Source organism: Phocoena phocoena, chromosome 5 (genome assembly GCF_963924675.1).
Source record: "Phocoena phocoena chromosome 5, mPhoPho1.1, whole genome shotgun sequence".
In the NCBI taxonomy this organism is placed as follows: Eukaryota; Metazoa; Chordata; class Mammalia; order Artiodactyla; family Phocoenidae; genus Phocoena; species Phocoena phocoena.
Window position 1 is genome coordinate 38,424,189 of NC_089223.1, and position 20,438 is coordinate 38,444,626.

General features: G+C 39.1%; 1 protein-coding gene across 1 annotated transcript in view; it reads left to right on the forward strand.

Moving 5' to 3' along the window:
• WDFY3 (WD repeat and FYVE domain containing 3) overlaps positions 1-20,438 on the forward strand; it is a 174,108-nt gene that overhangs the window by 95,996 nt on the left and 57,674 nt on the right. Inside the window, exons 32-40 of the mRNA XM_065878335.1 lie at positions 1,407-1,586; positions 2,960-3,193; positions 10,149-10,248; positions 11,832-11,992; positions 13,000-13,229; positions 14,335-14,444; positions 16,056-16,238; positions 17,593-17,750; positions 18,854-18,931. Of these exons, the coding sequence (XP_065734407.1) occupies positions 1,407-1,586; positions 2,960-3,193; positions 10,149-10,248; positions 11,832-11,992; positions 13,000-13,229; positions 14,335-14,444; positions 16,056-16,238; positions 17,593-17,750; positions 18,854-18,931 (1,434 nt within the window). The remainder of the gene's footprint in view (positions 1-1,406; positions 1,587-2,959; positions 3,194-10,148; positions 10,249-11,831; positions 11,993-12,999; positions 13,230-14,334; positions 14,445-16,055; positions 16,239-17,592; positions 17,751-18,853; positions 18,932-20,438) is intronic.

A 20,438-nucleotide genomic window follows, 5' to 3' on the forward strand; every position in this document is an offset into this window, starting at 1 on the left:
GACACTTCTGGTCACCAAGTATGTGGAAGGTTTCACCACACCAGCTGGGTGTTCAACAGTTCAATTCAGTTCTGACACTATCTACTGGGAGGTAGCATCGGGTACCACAGGTTAAGGGCTCAGTCTCACAAGATACCCCTCCCCCCCACCAACCCTGCCCCACTTCAAATGCCAGTCACAAGTCCAGGTTGTTACCTGTGTTTCTGACTCACCAGTTATAAATTTCAGGTTCCCGTGACTGAGGAAAACATTTTACCTCCTAGATTACCAGTTTATTATAAAAGGACGTATCTCAGGAACAACCAGATGGAAGAGGTGCATAGGGCAAGGTGGGAAGGGACACGGAGCCTCCATGCCCTCTCCGTCCTGCTACTCTCCCAGCACCTCAACGTGTTCATCAGTCCAGAAGCTTTCTGAACCCTGTGTTTTTTATTTTTATGGCACCTTGATTACACAGGCATGATTAATTAAATCATTGGTCACTGGTGATTGAGCCTGGTCTCCAGCCCCTCTTCGTCCCTGGGGGCTGTGGGGAACAGGTTCAGTTAACTTCCAGCCCTCTAGTGCCATGGTTGGTTCCCCCGGCAAGACAGCCCATCAACATAAACTCAAGTGTGGTGGAAAGCAGCTTGTTATGATTAACAAAAAGACACATTTATGGCTCTTTTATCACTTAGGAAATGCCAAGGGTTTTAGGATCTCTGTGCCTGAAATGGAACAAAGACTAAATATATATTTCTTATTATGAATCACAATATCACAGTTGCATAATGGTTAAGAGCACTGTTCTCATTTTTTATATGACAGTAGGAGGCTCAGAAAGGTCAAGTAACTTCCTCATTTTTTTTTTTTTTCGGTACGTGGGCTTCTCACTGTTGTGGCCTCTCCCGTTGCGGAGCACAGGCTCCGGACGCGCAGGCTCAGCGGCCATGGCTCACAGGCCCAGCTGCTCTGCGGCATGTGGGATCTTCCCGGACCGGGGCACAAACCTGTGTCCCCTGCATCGGCAGGCGGACTCTTAACCACTGCGCCACCAGGGAAGCCCAACTTCCCCATTTTTATCTTAATCCTAACTCTCTGGCGTGATGGAGGATGGGGCAACTTTGATGGGAATAGAGTCACTACTGGCTCCAGCCATACTCATGTTGATAATGATGAATAATCAAAACCATTGACTCTAGTTACTGAGCTGTGAGTACTCAAATGAATAGAAAAACATTCTGTCAGTTTCTAGGGCTATCACCTTTGTTTTAGCTTTCTAGATTTGTTGGCCTGTGTGTTTGCTCCTGTGTGTGGTTTACAAGAGTTCTGGACCATCAATTTATCCGGTTTTAGAAGAGTAGTGAGTAACTTTTAGTAGTGTCAGTTTTTCTAACATGTTGTTTCCTCTCTTGTCCCCATGACAGCCTTGGCAGTCAGAAGAAGAGGGATCTTGGCTCCGGGAATATCCTGTGACCCTGATGCAGTTCTTTAGATACTTGTATCACAATGTCCCAGACCTGGCCTCCATGTGGATGAGCCCTGACTTCCTGTGTGCATTAGCAGCCACGGTCTTCCCCTTCAACATTCGCCCTTACTCAGAGATGGTAGGAAAGGGGGAGGAAAATATCAAAACTGGAATTAGTCTGCTCCAATGGTTAGCAGATTTTTTTGGCCAATTTTTTAAGCTTCTCACCAAGTTACAGTTTCATAACTTTCTGCTTCATCTCTTACATCATTATCTGGTATCTGGCTCCCCACACGCTCCTTCTGCTTTCCCTTGAAATAACAGTGAATTCTACTTCCTGTTTTCATTTACCATATTCTTGTAAGTCCCTCATTAGTGAATTCCATCTTCATGTAGTTGTTGATCCATTTCTTCTTATATTTAATGATAGCTGTATAGTTGTGAAATCAGGTTACAGAACTCTAGTCAGACCAAATTTATTTCCACTTCATTTATATCAGGAATTAGGCATCTCCTGCATTTAGTCTTTACAAATTAATTACAAGATTGATTGTCTTTATAAGAAATGACATGTGTGTTTGTCCCTTCTGTTCAACTTTTTCTATTTTGTTCAACGGTTATTTTTCATATTTTGCACTAAAGAGAAAGTTATTAGACTGTAATCATACGTAGTATAAATACTTCTTTTGTCCTTTAAAACGAACCCAAAAGACGGTTGTTCTTCCATAGAACTTCAGAATTTCATGATGTTTTGTCTTACTTCTACCACTTACTCGAGAGGCTGGAATAAGGTATCTTCTTCATACTAATTTTTCTTCATGTATAATGGTGAAATACTCGTTCTAAAATTATGGCGAGTTTTAGGAAAAAAGCAAATATAGCACATGACCTTAACACCATGGCTTGTTTATAATTTTAGAATCCACATTTTAGGTAAAAAAAGATTTTAGTAATATTTTGATGTTTTTTCCTTGTCAGCGTCTTGTAATCTGTCTTCTAATCCTTCTTTTTCTGTTGGCTCAAACTTGGTACTAGTTTCGTATTGCTTACTTATTTGGGTTTTTTTTTTTTTTTTTTACCTACAAAAATGGGTCAGCCCTTGGGTACAATCATTATGCCAGATTTTTATCTGAAAGTCTATAACACTTGACTTCTCAGTAGGTATGTTTTAAATAAGCAAATATAGTCATTCTCATTTTATTATTTCATTTATTTCAAGTTCAGTTATCCACAATAGAGATAAAATTCAACATAAAGCAGTTATATGGTTAGTGGCCAGTGAGTAGTTTAATATTAGAAAGAGCATGTGTTGAGTAATCATGACATATGGTGCCCGATTACCACCCTGAAAAGAGAAAATAAGTAAAGCAAAGTGAACGATGTAATGCACTGAATAGCTTAATAGGAGGTAAACACTGAACAAAAATACTGTTGCTGCTACAATTTGGTGGAAGTAAAAACATCAAATGAAATCGAATGTGACTAGGATATATTTCCACTTGATTTTATTAGGTGACTGATCTTGATGATGAAGTTGGATCTCCAGCGGAAGAGTTTAAAGCCTTTGCAGCAGACACAGGGATGAACAGAAGCCAATCAGAGTACTGCAACGTGGGTGTCAAGACATACCTGACCAATCACCCTGCTAAAAAGTTCGTTTTTGACTTCATGCGGGTCTTAATAATAGACAACCTCTGTCTTACCCCTGCCAGCAAGCAGACTCCACTAATTGATCTTTTGTTGGAGGTAAAGACAAAGAAATGCATTTACATCTCTTTCAAATTGTTTTTATAATGAGAGCGTTAATAACCAAGCAAGTTTTATGCCACATACCTTTCAGATTTCTAATTCTTTTGGGTTGTAAAGGCAGAACATATCATGAGCTATGGGAATTTTTTATCACAAATGTGCTAATATACACCCTATCAATTTGTTTCTCTTCTTTCTATTCCTTTTGGCATGTCCTTAATTTAGTCCTTTATCACCCTTACCCTGGATAGACCAGGAATTGACAAACGTTTTCTGTAAAGGGCCAAATAGTAAATATTTTCAGCTTTGTGGGCTGTACAGTCTCTCACAACTACTTCACTCTGCCATTGCAATGAGAAAGCAGCCACAGACAACACATAAATGAGTGAGCGTGGCTGTGTTCCAGTACAACTTTATGTACAGTAACAACTATAGGCTGAATGTGGCCCATGGACCTTAGTGTTCCAGCTCCTTCCCTAGTCATTTACAGCAGCATTGTCTCCTTAGCTTATAACTTCCTACTTCAGTCCCTCTTATTTATCACTTCCGGTATTATTGCTTTTAGTGTCCTGTGGGGCTTAAGGCGTGGTGCATTGCACATAATAGGTGCTCAATATGCACTTACTGAATTTTCCCCAAGGCAGCCAACTTGTAGGTTGTTTGGTATCTGAGCTCAGGCTCCTATAACAAAATACCATAGACTGGGTAGCTTCAGTAGCAGACAGTCATTTCTCACAGTTCTGGAGACTGAGAAGTCTGACGTCAGGATGCCAGCCAGCTTGGTCAGGTTGTGGTGAGGGCCCTCTTCCTGGCTTGCAGATGGCTGCCTTGCTCTCACATGGCAGAGAAAGACCTCAGGTGGTTATTCCTCTTCTTATAAGGGCATGAATCCCCTCATGTGGACTCCCCATGACCTCATCTAAACCTAATTACCTCCAGAAAGCTCCATCTCTCTAATATCACATTGAGGGTTAGGGCTTAATTTATGAATTTTGCGGGGGGACACAAACATTTAGTCCATTGCACTTGATAATTCTCCTGATAAGTGATAAGAACTAGCTGATGCATCAGAAAACAAACCCTAAAGTGGTCACCCTGCTGGCTCTAGAAATTGACCATCCCTGAAAACCAAATGTTCACCTAGAAAAATCTCAAGAAAAAATAAAAGATCATTGAAGGGGATCTAATATATAATTAGTTGCCTATACATTCATTCTTTTGGCCAATTCATATAAATAGGGTCAAGCAGTATATGCCAGAGCTCTGAAAATAATGTTTTATGAAAGATTCAATCAGTGTAAAAGACCAACTGCTTCTCTCTGTGAGGAGCTTCCCACATGCCGCCCTCAGCAGTTTGACAACTGAACCTGCACTTTCTCTGCTCCCTCTAGTGGCGAAAACAGTTAACTTTTTATGTGAAACCTTAAAATCCCAGCAAATGTTTTATCTTATTCATGTGAAAATATCTCAGTTTGATCAATTAAAAGAAATCAGTGTAATTTAGGTATCAGTCATGCTAAGCACTTTAAAGCATTTTTTAATTTATTATTTATTTATATATCTTTGGCCGCTTTGGGTCTTCGTTGCTGCGCGCGGGCTTTCTCTAGTTGCGGCGAGCGGGGGCTATTCTTCGTTGTGGTGAGCGGGCTTCTCATTGCAGTGGCCTCTCTTGCTGCAGAGCATGGGCTCTAGGCGCGTGGGCTTCAGTAGTTGCAGCACTCGGGCTCAGTAGTTGTGGCTCACGGGCTCTAGATAGAGCGCAGGCTCAGTAGTTGTGGCGCACAGGCTTAGCTGCTCTGCGGCATGTGGGATCTTCCCGGACCAGGGCTCAAACCCGTGTCCCCTGCATCGGCAGGCGGATTCTTAACCACTGCGCCACCAGGGAAGTCCTATGCAAAGCATGTTAACCGGGACCACAGTGTTCAATATTGGCAGAAAAATAATTGATTTCATCAAGAATTCATCTGGTAGAATTTAAAAGCCTGCCTGGTGGAGCTTGTCCTCTTAGGAAACTTTAAGAAGAGAGATGGCTAGTGTTTTAGTGCATGGGGTAAGAATTTGAAGCATTCTATGCAAAATAAAATGGTTTTCAGAAAATAACAGGATAAAGTTAAGAATAGGTGTGTGTAAGAAAGCATAACTGAGCCAAAAAATAAAATACACATATGTAGAGGAAATGGGATAAGTGTATGTATTCAGTAATAACAGTCTTGTAGGAATCCTAATAGCTAATTAACTAGCAACGGGTAAATTGTATAATTGTCTTTTATTTTGGTTTTCTGTATTTTTCAGTAAGGAAAGTTTGATATGACATGTATTAACCTTGAGATAACGTTCTCATTATTGTGGACACTAACTTGCCCTGAAGTGGAATTGTATCTGATTGCATTAGGGAGTCAGGGGTGGTAGTATTTTAGGAAGAACCAGGGAGTGTCAAGATTGAATTTCCCAAATAGATTATCAACTCTCTAAAGTTAGGGACCAACTTTCATGTGTCCTTTTGTCTCTCACAAAGTTAGCTCAGTGCCTTGGTGTGTTCTTTAAGTTTTTTTGAATTATTTAACTATAACTATATCCCTGGCAGTTCCCAAACAGGAAGATATGATACCATCTAATAAGAGAGAGATAAATTTGCTTTTAAAAATCAGTGCTTTGAGGAACTTCAAATCTAATACACAAACACAGAATACACATACAAAAGATATTTAGTGGAAATGCTGTTGTATTCCATGTCTTCCCATGGTGTAAAATAATAAATTACAAGCATATGATTCTGAATGTTACAATTATGAAGTCTATCTCTGAAGAAAGTCAACAAAAGAACTATCCTATATATTTACCATTTACCTATGTGAAGGAAGGTGTTTGAACCAACTGATTTTTGGGCTGATATGCTCAAGCCAGGCCATTTTCAGTCTTAGGATTGTTGGGATGTCATCGTAAGAGTGTCTACTTACTTGATTGTATCTATAAAAGAATGTGTGAAGTTATCTTTATTAGCAGTCTATAAAAATAAAAGCTTCGCATTCACATAGACTGGCTTGAGTGTGAGTCAGGCCAAATACAAGGGAAGCAGTGTGGTGTCATAGAAGGACCTGGTTTGAATTCTGGCCCTGTGGTTTATTATGTAAACATTTTATTCTCACTGAGCTAAATTCATCCTCTAGAGAATGATATTATATACTATCTCCCCTGCATGATTTTTGTGACAGTTAAATATATATAAATCACCCAGCAAAACTATTTTGAGAAATTAAACATGTGCTGCTTATAGCTGTGTAACCTTGGCCCAGCTCAGTTCTCTTCACCCCTTACAGTTTGCCCATCTTTAAGATAGCATAAAAATAGAACCTGCCTCTGAGGACTGTTGTGAGAATTAAGTAAGATAATACATATAAGATTCATAACACAGTGCCTGGCACCTAAGACCTGCTCAAAAATCAAGTGGCCTGTGGTGGCTTATACAATCACCAGCATCCTCTGCTGTCACCAGCAGGCATCTAATGAAAGGCCAAATGAATTTGCTGCATGTGGCCATGGAAGGAAAGTACCTGAGAACAGACCAAAAAAGTACTTGTATATACCTGAAGGAAAGAAATATGATGAAACAAAGGAGGCTGATTTGGAGTGTGTGCCTGTCTGAGGAATTCGCTGCTTTCTGCTCCCGCCATCTTCTAAACGACCTCCCCGTTCCCATCAGAGTGCAGCACCCCCTGCAGAGCAATAAACAAACCAAAAAAAGTGGCAAAAATGGGCAAAGAGAGTGCTATGAAATAACTGAGAAAAGAGAAGCCAGTCAGGCTTCTGCAGTCAGAAGGACAGAGCGCAAACCCCTTTTCCTTGAAGGCTTTTCCTGTTACAGAGCACTAAAGGCCTCCCCCGCAGAGCCAGAGGGCTCTCAGCCATGGGCAGCACATGTGCCCACGACGACTCTGCATGGTGTTCCCAGGCCTCAAAAAGGACACTTTGAGTCTTTGAAGACTCGTGTTGTTGACTGGCTTCACTGTCTTCTCTGGGAAGACAGATCTCACAGGCAGAGCAGAGCATACGGCTCACCCTCTCTTCCTTCGGCCCTGAATTCATCCTGGTTGTCTGGTGGGCCAACCAGGTTTATCTAAAAAAATGGAGAGATTGTGGCTGAATTGCTCTTGTTGTGCATTTGTTAACTTCAGTATGGAGATTTTTAGTAGGGCTGGAAGAGTATGGAATGGCAGGTGAAGTGCTGAACTTTGGCGTCAAAGAAACTGACGTTTGAAACCTAGTTGTGACTTGACCAAGTGACTTGACCTCTCAAAGCCTCAATTACCTTATCTCTAAAGTGGAGATGATAGTATCTACCTCAAAAGGATATTGTGCACAATGAGATAAGGTACATAAAAACTAAGCACTGTGTAGTTACATAATTGTAGTCCAGTGAATTGTTTTAAAAAAAGAAAAAAACACCCAAGAAAACTATGCATGCACTCATAAAGTCTTAAGTCCGTTAAAAGTTAGGCTACTATGAGTATCAGCAAGAACATTTGAACTTGGCAGTTAGAGCCAATAACAGAGTTAATTCTGCGTCATGATCATTCATGAAACAGCTTCAGTGAGAGGAATCAGAGGATTAAATACGCCTGTTGGTGACTGAGCCAGCCTTAAATCCTTATAGAATACAAAAGAATACTTTCTAATTAAGTAAAAATAACTATTGTTGACAGATCAAACTACTTCTCTATGTTCTATGTTCCCTGTTTTACATACTCCAAAACTTTGTCTAATTAAGATTTTGTAAACCCTACTCATTATTACTTATCCCATTAGCCACATTGAGTTGATTATAATCCTGAATGAGTATTGCCATCCTCGGGTATTTAAATCCTCCTGTGAGTGGAGAGCCTTACTCCTTCGTAAATTTTGATCACTCAAGCTGTTTGAAAATGGTCTCTGATCTGATTGCAGGGTAGTCCTCATAGACCTATCAATCTGTCTTGTCACTTAACCACCTGAAGGTCCTCGCTTTCCTTCCGTTAACAGGGGTGGGGTCTTGATGTACTGTCAGCATGAGGAATAGGCAGGCCTTGGCCCCAACTCTTCTACTGACCATTGTATTAGTCTGTTCATCTACACAGGAAAATGTATTAAGATTATAAACAGGGACTTCCTTGATGTCTCAGTCATTAGGAATCCGTCTGCCAATGCAGGTGACACGGGTTCGAACCCTGGTCAGGGAAGATCCCACATGCCACGGAGCAGCTAAGCCTGTGCACCACAACTACTAAGCCTGCGCTCTAGAGCCTGCTAGCCACAACTACTGAGTCTGTGCTCTAGGGCCCACAAGCCACAACTACTGAGCCTGCTCTCTAGAGCCCACAGGCCACAACTACTGAGCCTGTGTGCCATAACTACTGAGCCTGTGTGCCACAACCACTGAAGCGTGCACACCTAGAGCCCGTGCTCCGCAACAAGAGAAGCCACTGCAATTAGAAGCCCGCACACCATAATTAGAGAAAGCCCACGCGCAGCAATGAAGACCCAACGCAGTCAAAAATAAATCAATAAATAAATTTTCTAAAAAAAGATTATAAACAACATGTCATGACCTTCACTTTTTCCCAAATTATTCTAATGCCAAACCAAACTCCTAAGAACTAATATTCTTTTAACTGTTGCTAGGCCCATGTTTTTCATTTTAAAACAAAATATGTTTTATCAGAAAAACAGAGAAACGTTCATTACAACTTTGGTTGGTTTTTGAATCCTATTAGAATAATATCTTTGATCTGAATATAGGATTCCAATTTTAACTGCTTTTTTAAAATCTTCACCAGCACCACTTTGAAAATCAGAATAGAAAGAAGTGGGTTTTTCCCCAGTGGAACAGATTTTAACTTTAAATGCATAAAGCAGAAGACTGTTCTATATCCCACTTTTGCGGCATTGGTCATAAACATAGTCCTGGACCTGTCTGTGCGAGAAGAAATAGATTCTTTAACTTCACTTGCAAAGCATCAGTACTCTGCTTGTAACTACAACATCCAGATCTCTTTTTAAGAAACAAATTTATGTCAGTTTATTGAATCGTTCAATATCCAGCTCCTATCCAAAGCCAGCTAACATGACTGGCATTTGAGAAGAATGACAAAAGGATCTTTCCTACCTTTCATCCCTGTGTTCCCAGTGCTTTACCACCTCTCAGGCTAGAGACTTGAAAGTTACGCACCTGGATCATACCACCCTAATTACCAAAAGAACTGCCATCAGAGAACTATAGTTTAACTTTGTGCCCTAAACTTTTATTCAAGATAATTTTAAAAATCGTCTTTGTACTGTATAAAACCATTATCAAAGGTGCAACCTACAGGGCTGTTCATTGTCCTCTTTATAAAAACCCACAGGGAACATTCTTCTCAGAACAATCTTAGGAAAACATCCTTGCTGACTATATAGTATGCTTCCTTTTTTATAGATAATTAAAGGCTTTGTAAGTCATGTTATTATTTTTTCTCCTTCTTGACCCTAGGAAGCTCAAAGCAAAATTGTGTGCTTAATTGATTTTTTTGATATAAATACTTGCCTCCCCATTGACTTTACCTTCTTGGTTACTAGACTCCTGAGCTTTTGTGTTTGTTTAAATGGCTTTATGACTTATTTTATCTGTATCTCATTAGAAACTGCCAGATCTCTTTTGGAAGTGAGGTAGATAGAAAATAGATATCAAATATTTATTAAATACTTAAAATGTTTAGAATACTGCTTTCGGAGGAATGGATTCAAAAGAAGGTATTGTTTCACCTTTGCTTCAATTTGTTTTTTAATCTATGGTCAGAAAAATAAGAGAGTATAAGCATATATACCATCTCTTGTGACATATTCTACTACTTACCAGTAGTTTTTTTTAATATAACTATGGTTGATGAGCCTTACCTTTGTTTACTGGGTTCTGTTTCTAATTCTAAATTTTATTGATTAGGCTTCGCCTGAAAGATCGACAAGAACTCAGCAAAAAGAATTTCAGACTTATATTTTGGATAGTGTGATGGACCATTTGCTTGCAGCTGATGTTTTATTGGGTAATATCATGTTTTATTTTCACTCTGTTAAAAGTACCTATAATCACTTCCCTTCTCTATCTAAAGCCCAAGTATACCACTTTTTTAACTTCATCTTTTTCCTTCTTTTCTGTGCATTTTCCCCTTATTGGTATTTTCCTATAATGAGGAAAAGGCCCATCTAGCTCCTTCCTTTGAACCTGGGATAAAGGATCAACAACAGGGAGTACTTAAGCTGCTTGTCCACGTTCATATGCTCAGAGGTGGCAGGAAGAGGACAAGGAAAGAGAAAAAGTGTTCTTAAAACCATATTATGTGAACAGTATATTTTTATGAATTATCTAATACTTTTAAAAATTACTGTGATATACTTACAAATAAGTTACAAATGTAGCACTCTGAATTACCACCCAGGCAACATGCCTATATAAGAGCACTCAGAAATGCATTACCAGCACCCTCAGAAACTATACCTGTTAGTGGAATTATTCAGTTATAGGTATCTATGTTATTCTTTAGAATGGCTTTCAGGATGTAAATTCAAAGCACATTAAAATGTTTTTCCTGTATGTCTCTAGTTACAATAAAACTACAAAACTTGATACATTTACAGTGGAGCTAACATTTATATGTAAAACAATGACAAAATTTAAAGAAGGAAAAGTAATGATTTAACATATTTGCTACTTGAATTTCTGATAATTATATAAATCATAGAACCTCCATGCTATTACATTATCATTTTTTTTAACAAAGTAAGTTTGCCAAGAAAATCTTAAGTGTTGTCATAACATGCAACTCTCAAACTGTGGTGTCAAGTCAGACTTTTGTATTTGTTATCACTTGAGAATCTTAAGTAATATCAGTCTTACTACATAAAGACACAAAACGAAGAGTTTTGCATGGTGTAGTGATTTAGAGTTAGGTGGGAATAATAATTACAGTCAGTTAAGGCTCCTAATTTCTAGAAAGGAGGGAGGGGCTTAAAGGGGGCATTCTGTTGGAGGAGGGGCCAGGAGGATTAGTGTTGAGGCAGTATGTACACAGCGAGCACACTGAAGCCACCGGGGCAGCTTGTAGAAGAGAAACAGTGCTGATGGGAATCATGGAAGGGGTGAGAGGTTACCCCATGGCACCACCACCACTGATGGTACTCTGTGTTTTACAGTTCTTTTGGACCTCTCTTCTGCCTCCATTACTTCATTGTGCTTAAAGTTTTGTTTGATGATTTGTTTTGCCCTTTAGTAGTTAGACAGAATCAATTTACAACTAATAAACTGACTTAATTTTTCTCTCAAAGGGAGGCTATGTGTCACTGACAGTTGACGAACTGTTTGCTTATCACAGACTGTCTTAAGGCAGTAAGAAACTTCACAGTCTCCATCCATAACACTTTTATCCTGCAGAAATTATTTCTTCCAACATTTATCATGACTTCTGGCCATGAACATCATTTTACTTAAAGTAGTACATAAGAGCTAATGGTCTTATTTCTAACGGTAGTAGATGTACTCATCTTGCCTTAGCCTGATTTGTTGGAGGGTCTGGTCTTAGGCTGGTGGACATCAATTTTCTTAAGACATTTTTTTCCTGCTGGAATTTAGGGGAAGATGCATCTCTGCCTATTACCAGTGGAGGGAGCTACCAAGTATTGGTGAACAATGTGTTTTATTTCACACAACGTGTGGTGGACAAGCTTTGGCAAGGCATGTTCAACAAAGAATCTAAACTTCTTATAGATTTTATAATTCAACTAATTGCACAGGTAATCCATTGTCACATTAGTTGTAGAGTACGTTTTCCTATTGAAAAACTTTGCCTCGGGTGTCAAAATTGTTGGAAATAAGTATAACTAGTAAGATAATGAATGTTGACATTTTAATATAAAGCTCAGCTTATTAGAAGTGAATAAAACGTAGGTCTGTAGCCATTCCCCCCCTTACCCATGGCCCGGTGCCAGTGTGTCCAGTATGTAAAGCTTCCTCATTCTCTCAGGCTGTGGGCTCCCACTACCTTCCCCCACTGGCATTGCTGTTTGCTAACCACATAGCTGGACAGCTTCCTGTTGGTTTAAAGACCTTAAGTTAATACAATTTGATAGATTTTCATAGTATGATGCATCAGTGTGTCAAGATTTAACAGAGCATGAAGAGTTGTTATTATTCTCTTCTTGTAATTGAATCTTTACAAAGTTCACTGTAGTCCTTGTTCCTTTGAAGATGTCATATTAGTGTGTGTTTGTGGTACCTTTTCCGGTTTGGCACAAGTGATAAATCTTATTCAACACACGATGTAGAAAGTAGGAAATACTGTTGTCATGTTATTAGACACACACATGTCACCCAAGAATTTTTTAAGAATAAATTTGTATTTAAGCCAAAGAGAAAAGTTCTCATGTGAGATGAAACAACAATGTCAGAAGTTCTTTACTAACATTTTAGGTAATTTTTTTTTTTTTTTAGTAATTTTGAGTAGCGATTGATCACCCTTACAAAACTTGTGGGGTAGGAGTCTCTACCCAGATGGCACTTGCCCGTGTTCTGAGGGAGGCTGCTCTGCACACAGATGTATATACACACAGCACTCATCTCATTACATTTATGTGTCTTGTGGGTTCTGAACCTCATAATAGCAAGAGCTTTGTATTTTTTATCTTAGCACCCCAGTACTTAGCATGGTGTCTGATACATAATAAACCTAATAAATGTTCATGTGTGAATGATAAGCAGACTTTTTTTGTCCATTTTATTAAAGTATCTCTCATATCTTTAGTCAAAAAGAAGATCCCAGGGATTGTCACTGGATGCGGTTTATCACTGCCTCAATAGGACCATATTGTACCAGTTCTCCCGGGCACACAAAACTGTCCCGCAGCAAGTAGCTCTCCTTGATTCACTCAGGGTCCTGACTGTAAACAGGAACTTGATCCTGGGCCCTGGGAACCATGACCAAGAATTCATTAGCTGTCTGGCTCACTGCCTCATTAACCTGCATGTTGGAAGGTAACTCTTTTAGGTTCAGTTTGAATTTGTCTTTGATATTTTTCTACCAGAACTCTTTGTTCTACTTTTCTGATTATAACATTTCTTTTTTCTTTAATCTCGGTTTTACTTAAAACTTCATGAGAAGGTAAAAGACAAGGGTTGAATTTCTGCAGTGAAATAATGAGTATATTTTTGCTTTAATTTTCTGTATCTTTAAATTTTTTGTTAATCACATGTCACATATATAATTTTTAAATAAGAGTTTGCTTTTCAAGTAAATTAGATACACACTGTTGGAGGTTAAGAGGGGTAAAAAGATAAGAATGCAATAAATAAATGCAATATGTTAAATGGGTAAAATTAGTGTTTTGCCACTGATTGCTTTGCAAGATATTTCTTTGGTGTCTGCTGGGGGCCAGGCATTGGATTAGGGACTGGGATGAAATGTGAATGAGACAGACCCTGTGGCAGGTCTTGGAGCATGCAATCTAGGAGGGAGGATCCATAACTAAGCAATGTGCTCTGCTACAAGCACGGTGCTTTGGGAACACATAACAGGTGCCCCTAGCCTGGGAGAGACACCTGCTGAGTTACAGCTTGAACCTGGTTGAGAAGGAAGTTAATCCTCCAACGAGAATGGGGAAGAGTGATGTGGGAAGAAAGAGTCATCTATGCGATTGCCCAGAGGGCAAAAAGAATATGGCACATGTAGGAAACTGCAGGTATTTCACTGCTGCTGGAGCAAAGAGTGGTGAGATAAGATATGGGAAAGGGGGCACAGTCATAGGAGGAGAATGTTCTTAAATGAACTTTTCGTAATTTTTAGGTAAAAATGTTAATAGTGATAAAAAAGTGTCTTAAATAGTAAGATGCTCCTTTTAATGCTGTAATTTAGTTTAATTACATTCAGTCGAGTGGATTTGTGACATCATCGCTTAAAAATGGCATTTTCATGATAAACTATAAGTTCTGTTCTGTGCATCTGCCAAATGTCTGTCTGCCACTTATGGAGCTCTGTGACAGAGCCAGCGTTTACTTGTGTCTGCAGAGTAGTACTTAGTCATCACAGTTTACAGCTGCAGTAATTTCCTTCATATAGTTTAAACTGACTGGAATTTTTCAGCAATGTGGATGGGTTTGGACTGGAAGCAGAAGCCCGCATGACTACATGGCACATTATGATCCCCTCGGACATTGAACCAGATGGTGGTTACAGCCAAGATATTAGTGAAGGTAGTTATCTCAATTTTTCCCCCTTTTCTCTCCACTCATTTCTAAGATATAACCAAAAAATCCGACTTCAGAAACCGCCAACATTGACAACCAATCTCTCCATAGGGCGTACCTGAACATATACCAATATGCCCGCCAGCATATACCAACGTGCTAGCTGTACATCTCCTTATGCCAGGATGAGTAAACCCCTGATATTGCTCGCCCTCCACATTTTATAGTAACACCAGGAAACTTGGTGATACTTACATTTGCACAAGCAGTAGTGCAAATATGATACTAACTTGGCGCTTACTATTAAGAGAGCTGGCTATTGATAGTATTAGGCCAGTCACAGTAGAGGCAAATATTGCTTGAGACAGATTGTCAGTACTACCATTTTTATTCTTTCTCCCTTTTTTAAATCTAGTTTTCCCACTGATTTTTGTAATTATCGTGCATATGAGAGTCTTTGGGTGGATTGATTTCTAATTTCCAACGTTGTTCAGTTGAAAAGATTAGATAATTACAAAAGTGTTTGTCTCTCCAGCAATATTTAGTGTGGTAGTTTTGCATATGATTTTATCCTTTGTAGGTCCAGCACTCATTCTTTCATTCATTTAAGTATTAATTTGTTCTCTGTTCTTTCACTAAAATTTCTTGAACCCCAGACACTAAGGACACAGTGATTGTTTTCACCCCCCAAGGAACTAACAGTCTAGAACACTGGTTCTCAAAGTGAGGTGCTCAGACTAGTAACATTGACATCATTTGGGAACTAGTTAGAAAAGCAGATTCTCTGGCCCCATTCAGATCTACTGAGTACTCAGTACTCAGATACTCTGGGGGATGAAGACCAGCAATCTGTTTGAACAACCTCCCAGGTGATTCTGATGCTTGCTAAAGATGGACTGGCCTAGAGCAGGAGTCGGACAAATTAGCAAGGAGTCCAAAGCAAGATGGAATTTAATAGTAAAAGCTCTAAAAATATTTGTTTACTATTTCTTTCCTTTTGCAAAATCATCAAGAACAATTAACTTATTTGTGAATTTACCTTAAATATTTAGATCTAAAATTTACTTTTAAGTGGAGAATAAGTTCTTTTCTTTTATAGAAGAAGCTAGACAATGAAATATATATGTAATTTCCAGTTTTATAAATAAATATGTAGTCTTTTTGCTTGATATAAAGTTTTTTGTTTTTTTTTTTTTAAGTTTTCCAAGTAGCCAATCGCATTTTTGGTTATCTGAATAATCCTTTTTTTGTTGTTTTGTTTTTTTTTGTTTTGTTTGTTTGTTTTTGCGGTACGCGGGCCTCTCACGTTGCGAAGCACAGGCTCCGGACGCGCAGGCTCAGCAGCCATGGCTCACGGGCCCAGCCGCTCCGCGGCATGTGGGATCTTCCCGGACCGGGGCATGAACCCATGTCCCCTGCATCGGCAGGCGGACTCTCAACCACTGCACCACCAGGGAAGCCCTGAATAATCCTTTTTTACTGAACTGGCTATGATATGAAGCATTTTTTGGACAATTAAGTACTATACATCTAAGTTGAAATTCTTTGATAAAAAAGAAAAAAAATACTAACTACCTTTATATTCTTTTTGATCAGTTGCTGTTTTTTATTTCCTAGGGCGTCAGCTTCTCATAAAAGCTGTCAACAGAGTTTGGACTGAATTGATTCATAGTAAGAAACAGACCTTGGAGGAGCTTTTCAAAGTCACTCTACCAGTGAATGAAAGAGGCCATGTGGACATAGCTATAGCAAAGCCGCTCATTGAAGAAGCCGGTTTGAAATGTTGGCAGAATCATCTAGGTAAGACAGTTTACAGATATCATGTGACAAAGGGACTTACATACAACTATCATATATGGGTGCACTTTGGATATGAAATTAAACTTTCCCCAAAAGATATTATGATGACAGTAGAAATGAAAATCAATACAGTATAGCCCTATCTAGAATGATTATGCTGAGATTAGGCTTTTCTTCTTAGATTTTTCTTTTAATTTTATTTTGTTTTTGTTTGTTTGTTTTTTTTTTGCGGTACGTGGGCTTCTCACTGTTGTGGCCTCTCCCGTTGCGGAGCACAGGCTCTGGATGCGCATGCTCAGCAGCCATGGCTCATGGGCCCAGCCACTCCTCGGTATGTGGGATCTTCCCAGACCGGGGCACGAACCCATGTCCCCCACATCGGCAGGTGGACTCTCAACCACTGCGCCACCAGGGAAGCCCTCTTTTAATTTAAAAAAAAAAATTTTTTTTTTAAATGTGTTATACATCAGGCATCTATGAGCTTGGTAAATAATACATTGCTCACAACTTTAGTATGGTCACCATCTTGGTTATGAGTCTACATCCCTTATCTATAATTCTGAAATTCAAAAAGCCCTGAAAACCCAAGGTGTTATTATTAATTTGATGCCAAAACTCACTTGGTAGCAAAACCTAACCTATCTTTGTTTATCCTACTAGGCATTAATATTAATACATTTTGCTGCAGAAATATTATTATATTATTAATTATTGTTTATTACCTTAGACCTTCTGGTGGTCTAGGGTGATACAGTACATATAATATACAGTATATGTACTGTATCACCTTCTTTTTTTTTTTTTTTTGTGGTATGCGGGCCTCTCACCATTGTGGCCTCTCCCGTTGCGGAGCACAGGCTCCGGACGTGCAGGCTCAGTGGCCATGGCTCACGGGCCCAGCCACTCCGCAGCATGTGGGATCTTCCCGGACCAGGGCACAAACCCGTGTCCCCTGCATCGGCAGGCGGACTCTCAACCACTGCGCCACCAGGGAAGCCAGTGTATCACTTTCTTAAAATTCTAAATTCCAAAGTATACACAACACCAAAGATTTTAGGTAGGGAACTGTGAATTGTTATTAACATAGAAACTGATTACAGTTAAAATAAATATGCATATTACTGCAGAGCTATGAGGTTTCAAGCAAATGTGAGTTCAACTAGTACAATAATTGTCAAGCAGCTATCCTTATACAAGATAAGTAGATATAATATCTGAGAGTGTCTGCATCTGTAACATAAGCTGCTTTTGATAACTACAGAATTGTGGTTTGTAACCATTATGCAAAAGTATTAAAAGTGAGGCTAATAAATACATGGAGAAACTGTAAAATACTCTAATTTTAATTTTGTAGCCCATGAAAAGAAATGCATAAGTCGAGGAGAAGCTTTAGTGCCCACCACACAATCCAAATTGTCCCGTGTCAGCAGTGGCTTTGGTCTTTCCAAGTTAACGGGATCGAGAAGGAATCGAAAGGAAAGTGGGCTTCATAAACACAGTCTTTCCACCCAGGTACATTGTTTAGTTTTATTAATGATATGATTAGAAATTTGTAATTCAAGGTTTAGTTGTAGTGTTTTATATAATACACTTAATACATGCAAGCATATGATTTGAAATGGAACTTTTCTGCATTTTTGCTTTAGACAGAAGAGAGAAATAACTCAGGTTGTGGAGCCTTCTCCCATTTTATTATGATAAAATTGCACTATGAGTGTTGTGTATTTACATCCATTGCATAACTGGACATAAGATGAGATTCAGATATTGATATATGATAGACTATGGATAATTTTTTCTCAGCTCTTCCAAACCTTCAATTTTATTAATAGTTATATAAATTTTAAAGCAACAGCAGACAAAATAGCTTTTTATTTTTTACAATTTTGTTGTACATGCCTGAGATTGATTTTTTTTTTTTTTAACTCATCTACCTCCAGCATTAATTTCTTCCTCATCATACTGTCTTTGCCATCGCAGAATATTAGTGGCAGCTGTGAAAAGGGCCTGGGAGAAACCATGTGTATGAGTCATTCCATGTGTCAGGTTGGGTTCCCCAGGAAGCACACTCTGAGAGGGGGTTTAGTGTGCAGGATGTTTATTAGGGGTGCCCTTGATATTTGTGGATGGGAGAAGAAGGAAGCAGGATTGGTCACAGGGAAATGTCAGGCTACAATGCAGGTCTGGCGACAGACCCAGCTGTGACCCAGGTGGAGCTTTGGTACCAAAATGACCTGTCAGAGTTGACCTTTACTGAGCTGAAATGGCTGAGCCTGCTTGCCTCCAAATCAGCCAGTGATTGTGGGGTGCCCACAGCTCTCTGCAGCTGAGGTGATCCCTGAAATACTGACAGCGCTTCCAGAAGTTATGGCAGTGAGCCCTTCCTTGAAAGGGGCACTGGGGGATGGGGGGTATATGGATCTGTGTCCATCACATAAGCCTCTATCAGATTCATTATATAATTAATCTTTCAGAGTTTTCTGTGGGGTTTTTTGGGTGTTGTTGTTATGCCTTTAATAGAATTTTAACTAACTTGGGGGGCATTATTTCAAGGCTAGTTAACATTTTTTTCCAGGAAATCATGAAATATTAAGACTTTTTCCACTCATTGTTAGGAGATTTCTCAGTGGATGTTTACACACATCGCGGTTGTTCGTGACTTAGTAGACACACAATATAAGGAATATCAGGAGGTAAGAATCATAATCATAATAATGGTTTGTTTTGCATTCTTTGAGTGAGAAAAGATTGTTTCCCTTGATATCTTCCTCCTGCTTTTAAGAATAAGTTGCTGAACTGAATTTATCATGAGATAATGTTTTGTTTTGTTTTTTTTGCGGTACGCGTGCCTCTCATGTTGTGGCCTCTCCCGTTGCGGAGCACAGGCTCTGGACGCGCAGGCTCAACGGCCATGGCTCACGGGCGTAGCCGCTCCGCAGCATGTGGGATCTTCCCGGACCGGGGCACGAACCCGTGTCCCCTGCATCGGCAGGCGGACTCTCAACCACTGCGCCACAGGGAAGCCCAGATAATGTTTTTGATTATCCCTGCTAGCAGCTACTTTGGCCATTGGTTTTAACATAGAAAGACTGGAACTTCGTACAGGCAAACTGCATTAAAAAGTGACAGACTGGAGATCAGCACAGCTGAATCCTAATGATATTCACTACCAACATATTGCATGTGTCTGTTCTTAATAAAAATTAAAATATTGGAAAAATCCCTTTCTTTCATAAACAAGGAGACCATGAAAATGTGCATCAAAATCTCTGAGAAGTCTCTTAAAATTTTAAAAAATTAAAAGATAAAATTATTTTTTATTACAAGTGCTTGGTGATTTTGTCAGTAAGAAATATTTTCAGTGAAATCCTCTTGATGAATTCATAGTTACTCAACAACTTATTCGAAATATTTTATTTCCATGGCAGCTGAGTTATATCTTATTAAAGATTTCTGAATGATAAGCTGCTAATATTTTATGGGCATGATACTAGATACTTAGTTGTTACAGGGGATTTCCTCCTGCCAGGAACACATAAGTACTATGATGGTATCATTATAATATCAAGATTACTCCTTCAGTAATCATTAGTGTTAGTTGTACAGTATAAAGGGATCTGTATTCTTAAATTGTATACTTATATTCTATGAATTATTAGATAAGCATCTAATCATTAGGTGCTTAGTTTTAAGCATCTACTGTTGAAATGTTACACATTTTGACATTTGACAAATAGAAAGAAGTTATTCCAAGTCATAAATTTCCATTTAAGTAAGGTGGTTTGGATCTATACCAGGGCCAAGTAACAATGGTTTTCCTTTAATTTTTATATGAATGTTAAGTTCCCTATCAGAGATGCATGTGTATATTCTTTACCTAAAATTATTGGAAATGTTACGGTGATTACCAGGAATCTAGTGTGTTGGCAATATTTCTTGATGTGGCTTTCTAGATTTTCTTTTATTCATGTTCTAGTAACTGTTTTACAATTGGGGGTGGGGAAGGGGTTTCATCCTTAAATTACTGTCTTTATTAACTCACACTGGACAGACCATTTCCATGTATTTTCATAAGTAATATTACCATCGTCCCTGTCCCTGAGCTACAAGTTGCTTCAGCACTCTGGTCAGGTGTACTGCACATGCTACCCTATAGGGATCTTCCATGTATTATATACTTGGTGCTAAAATAATCGGGCC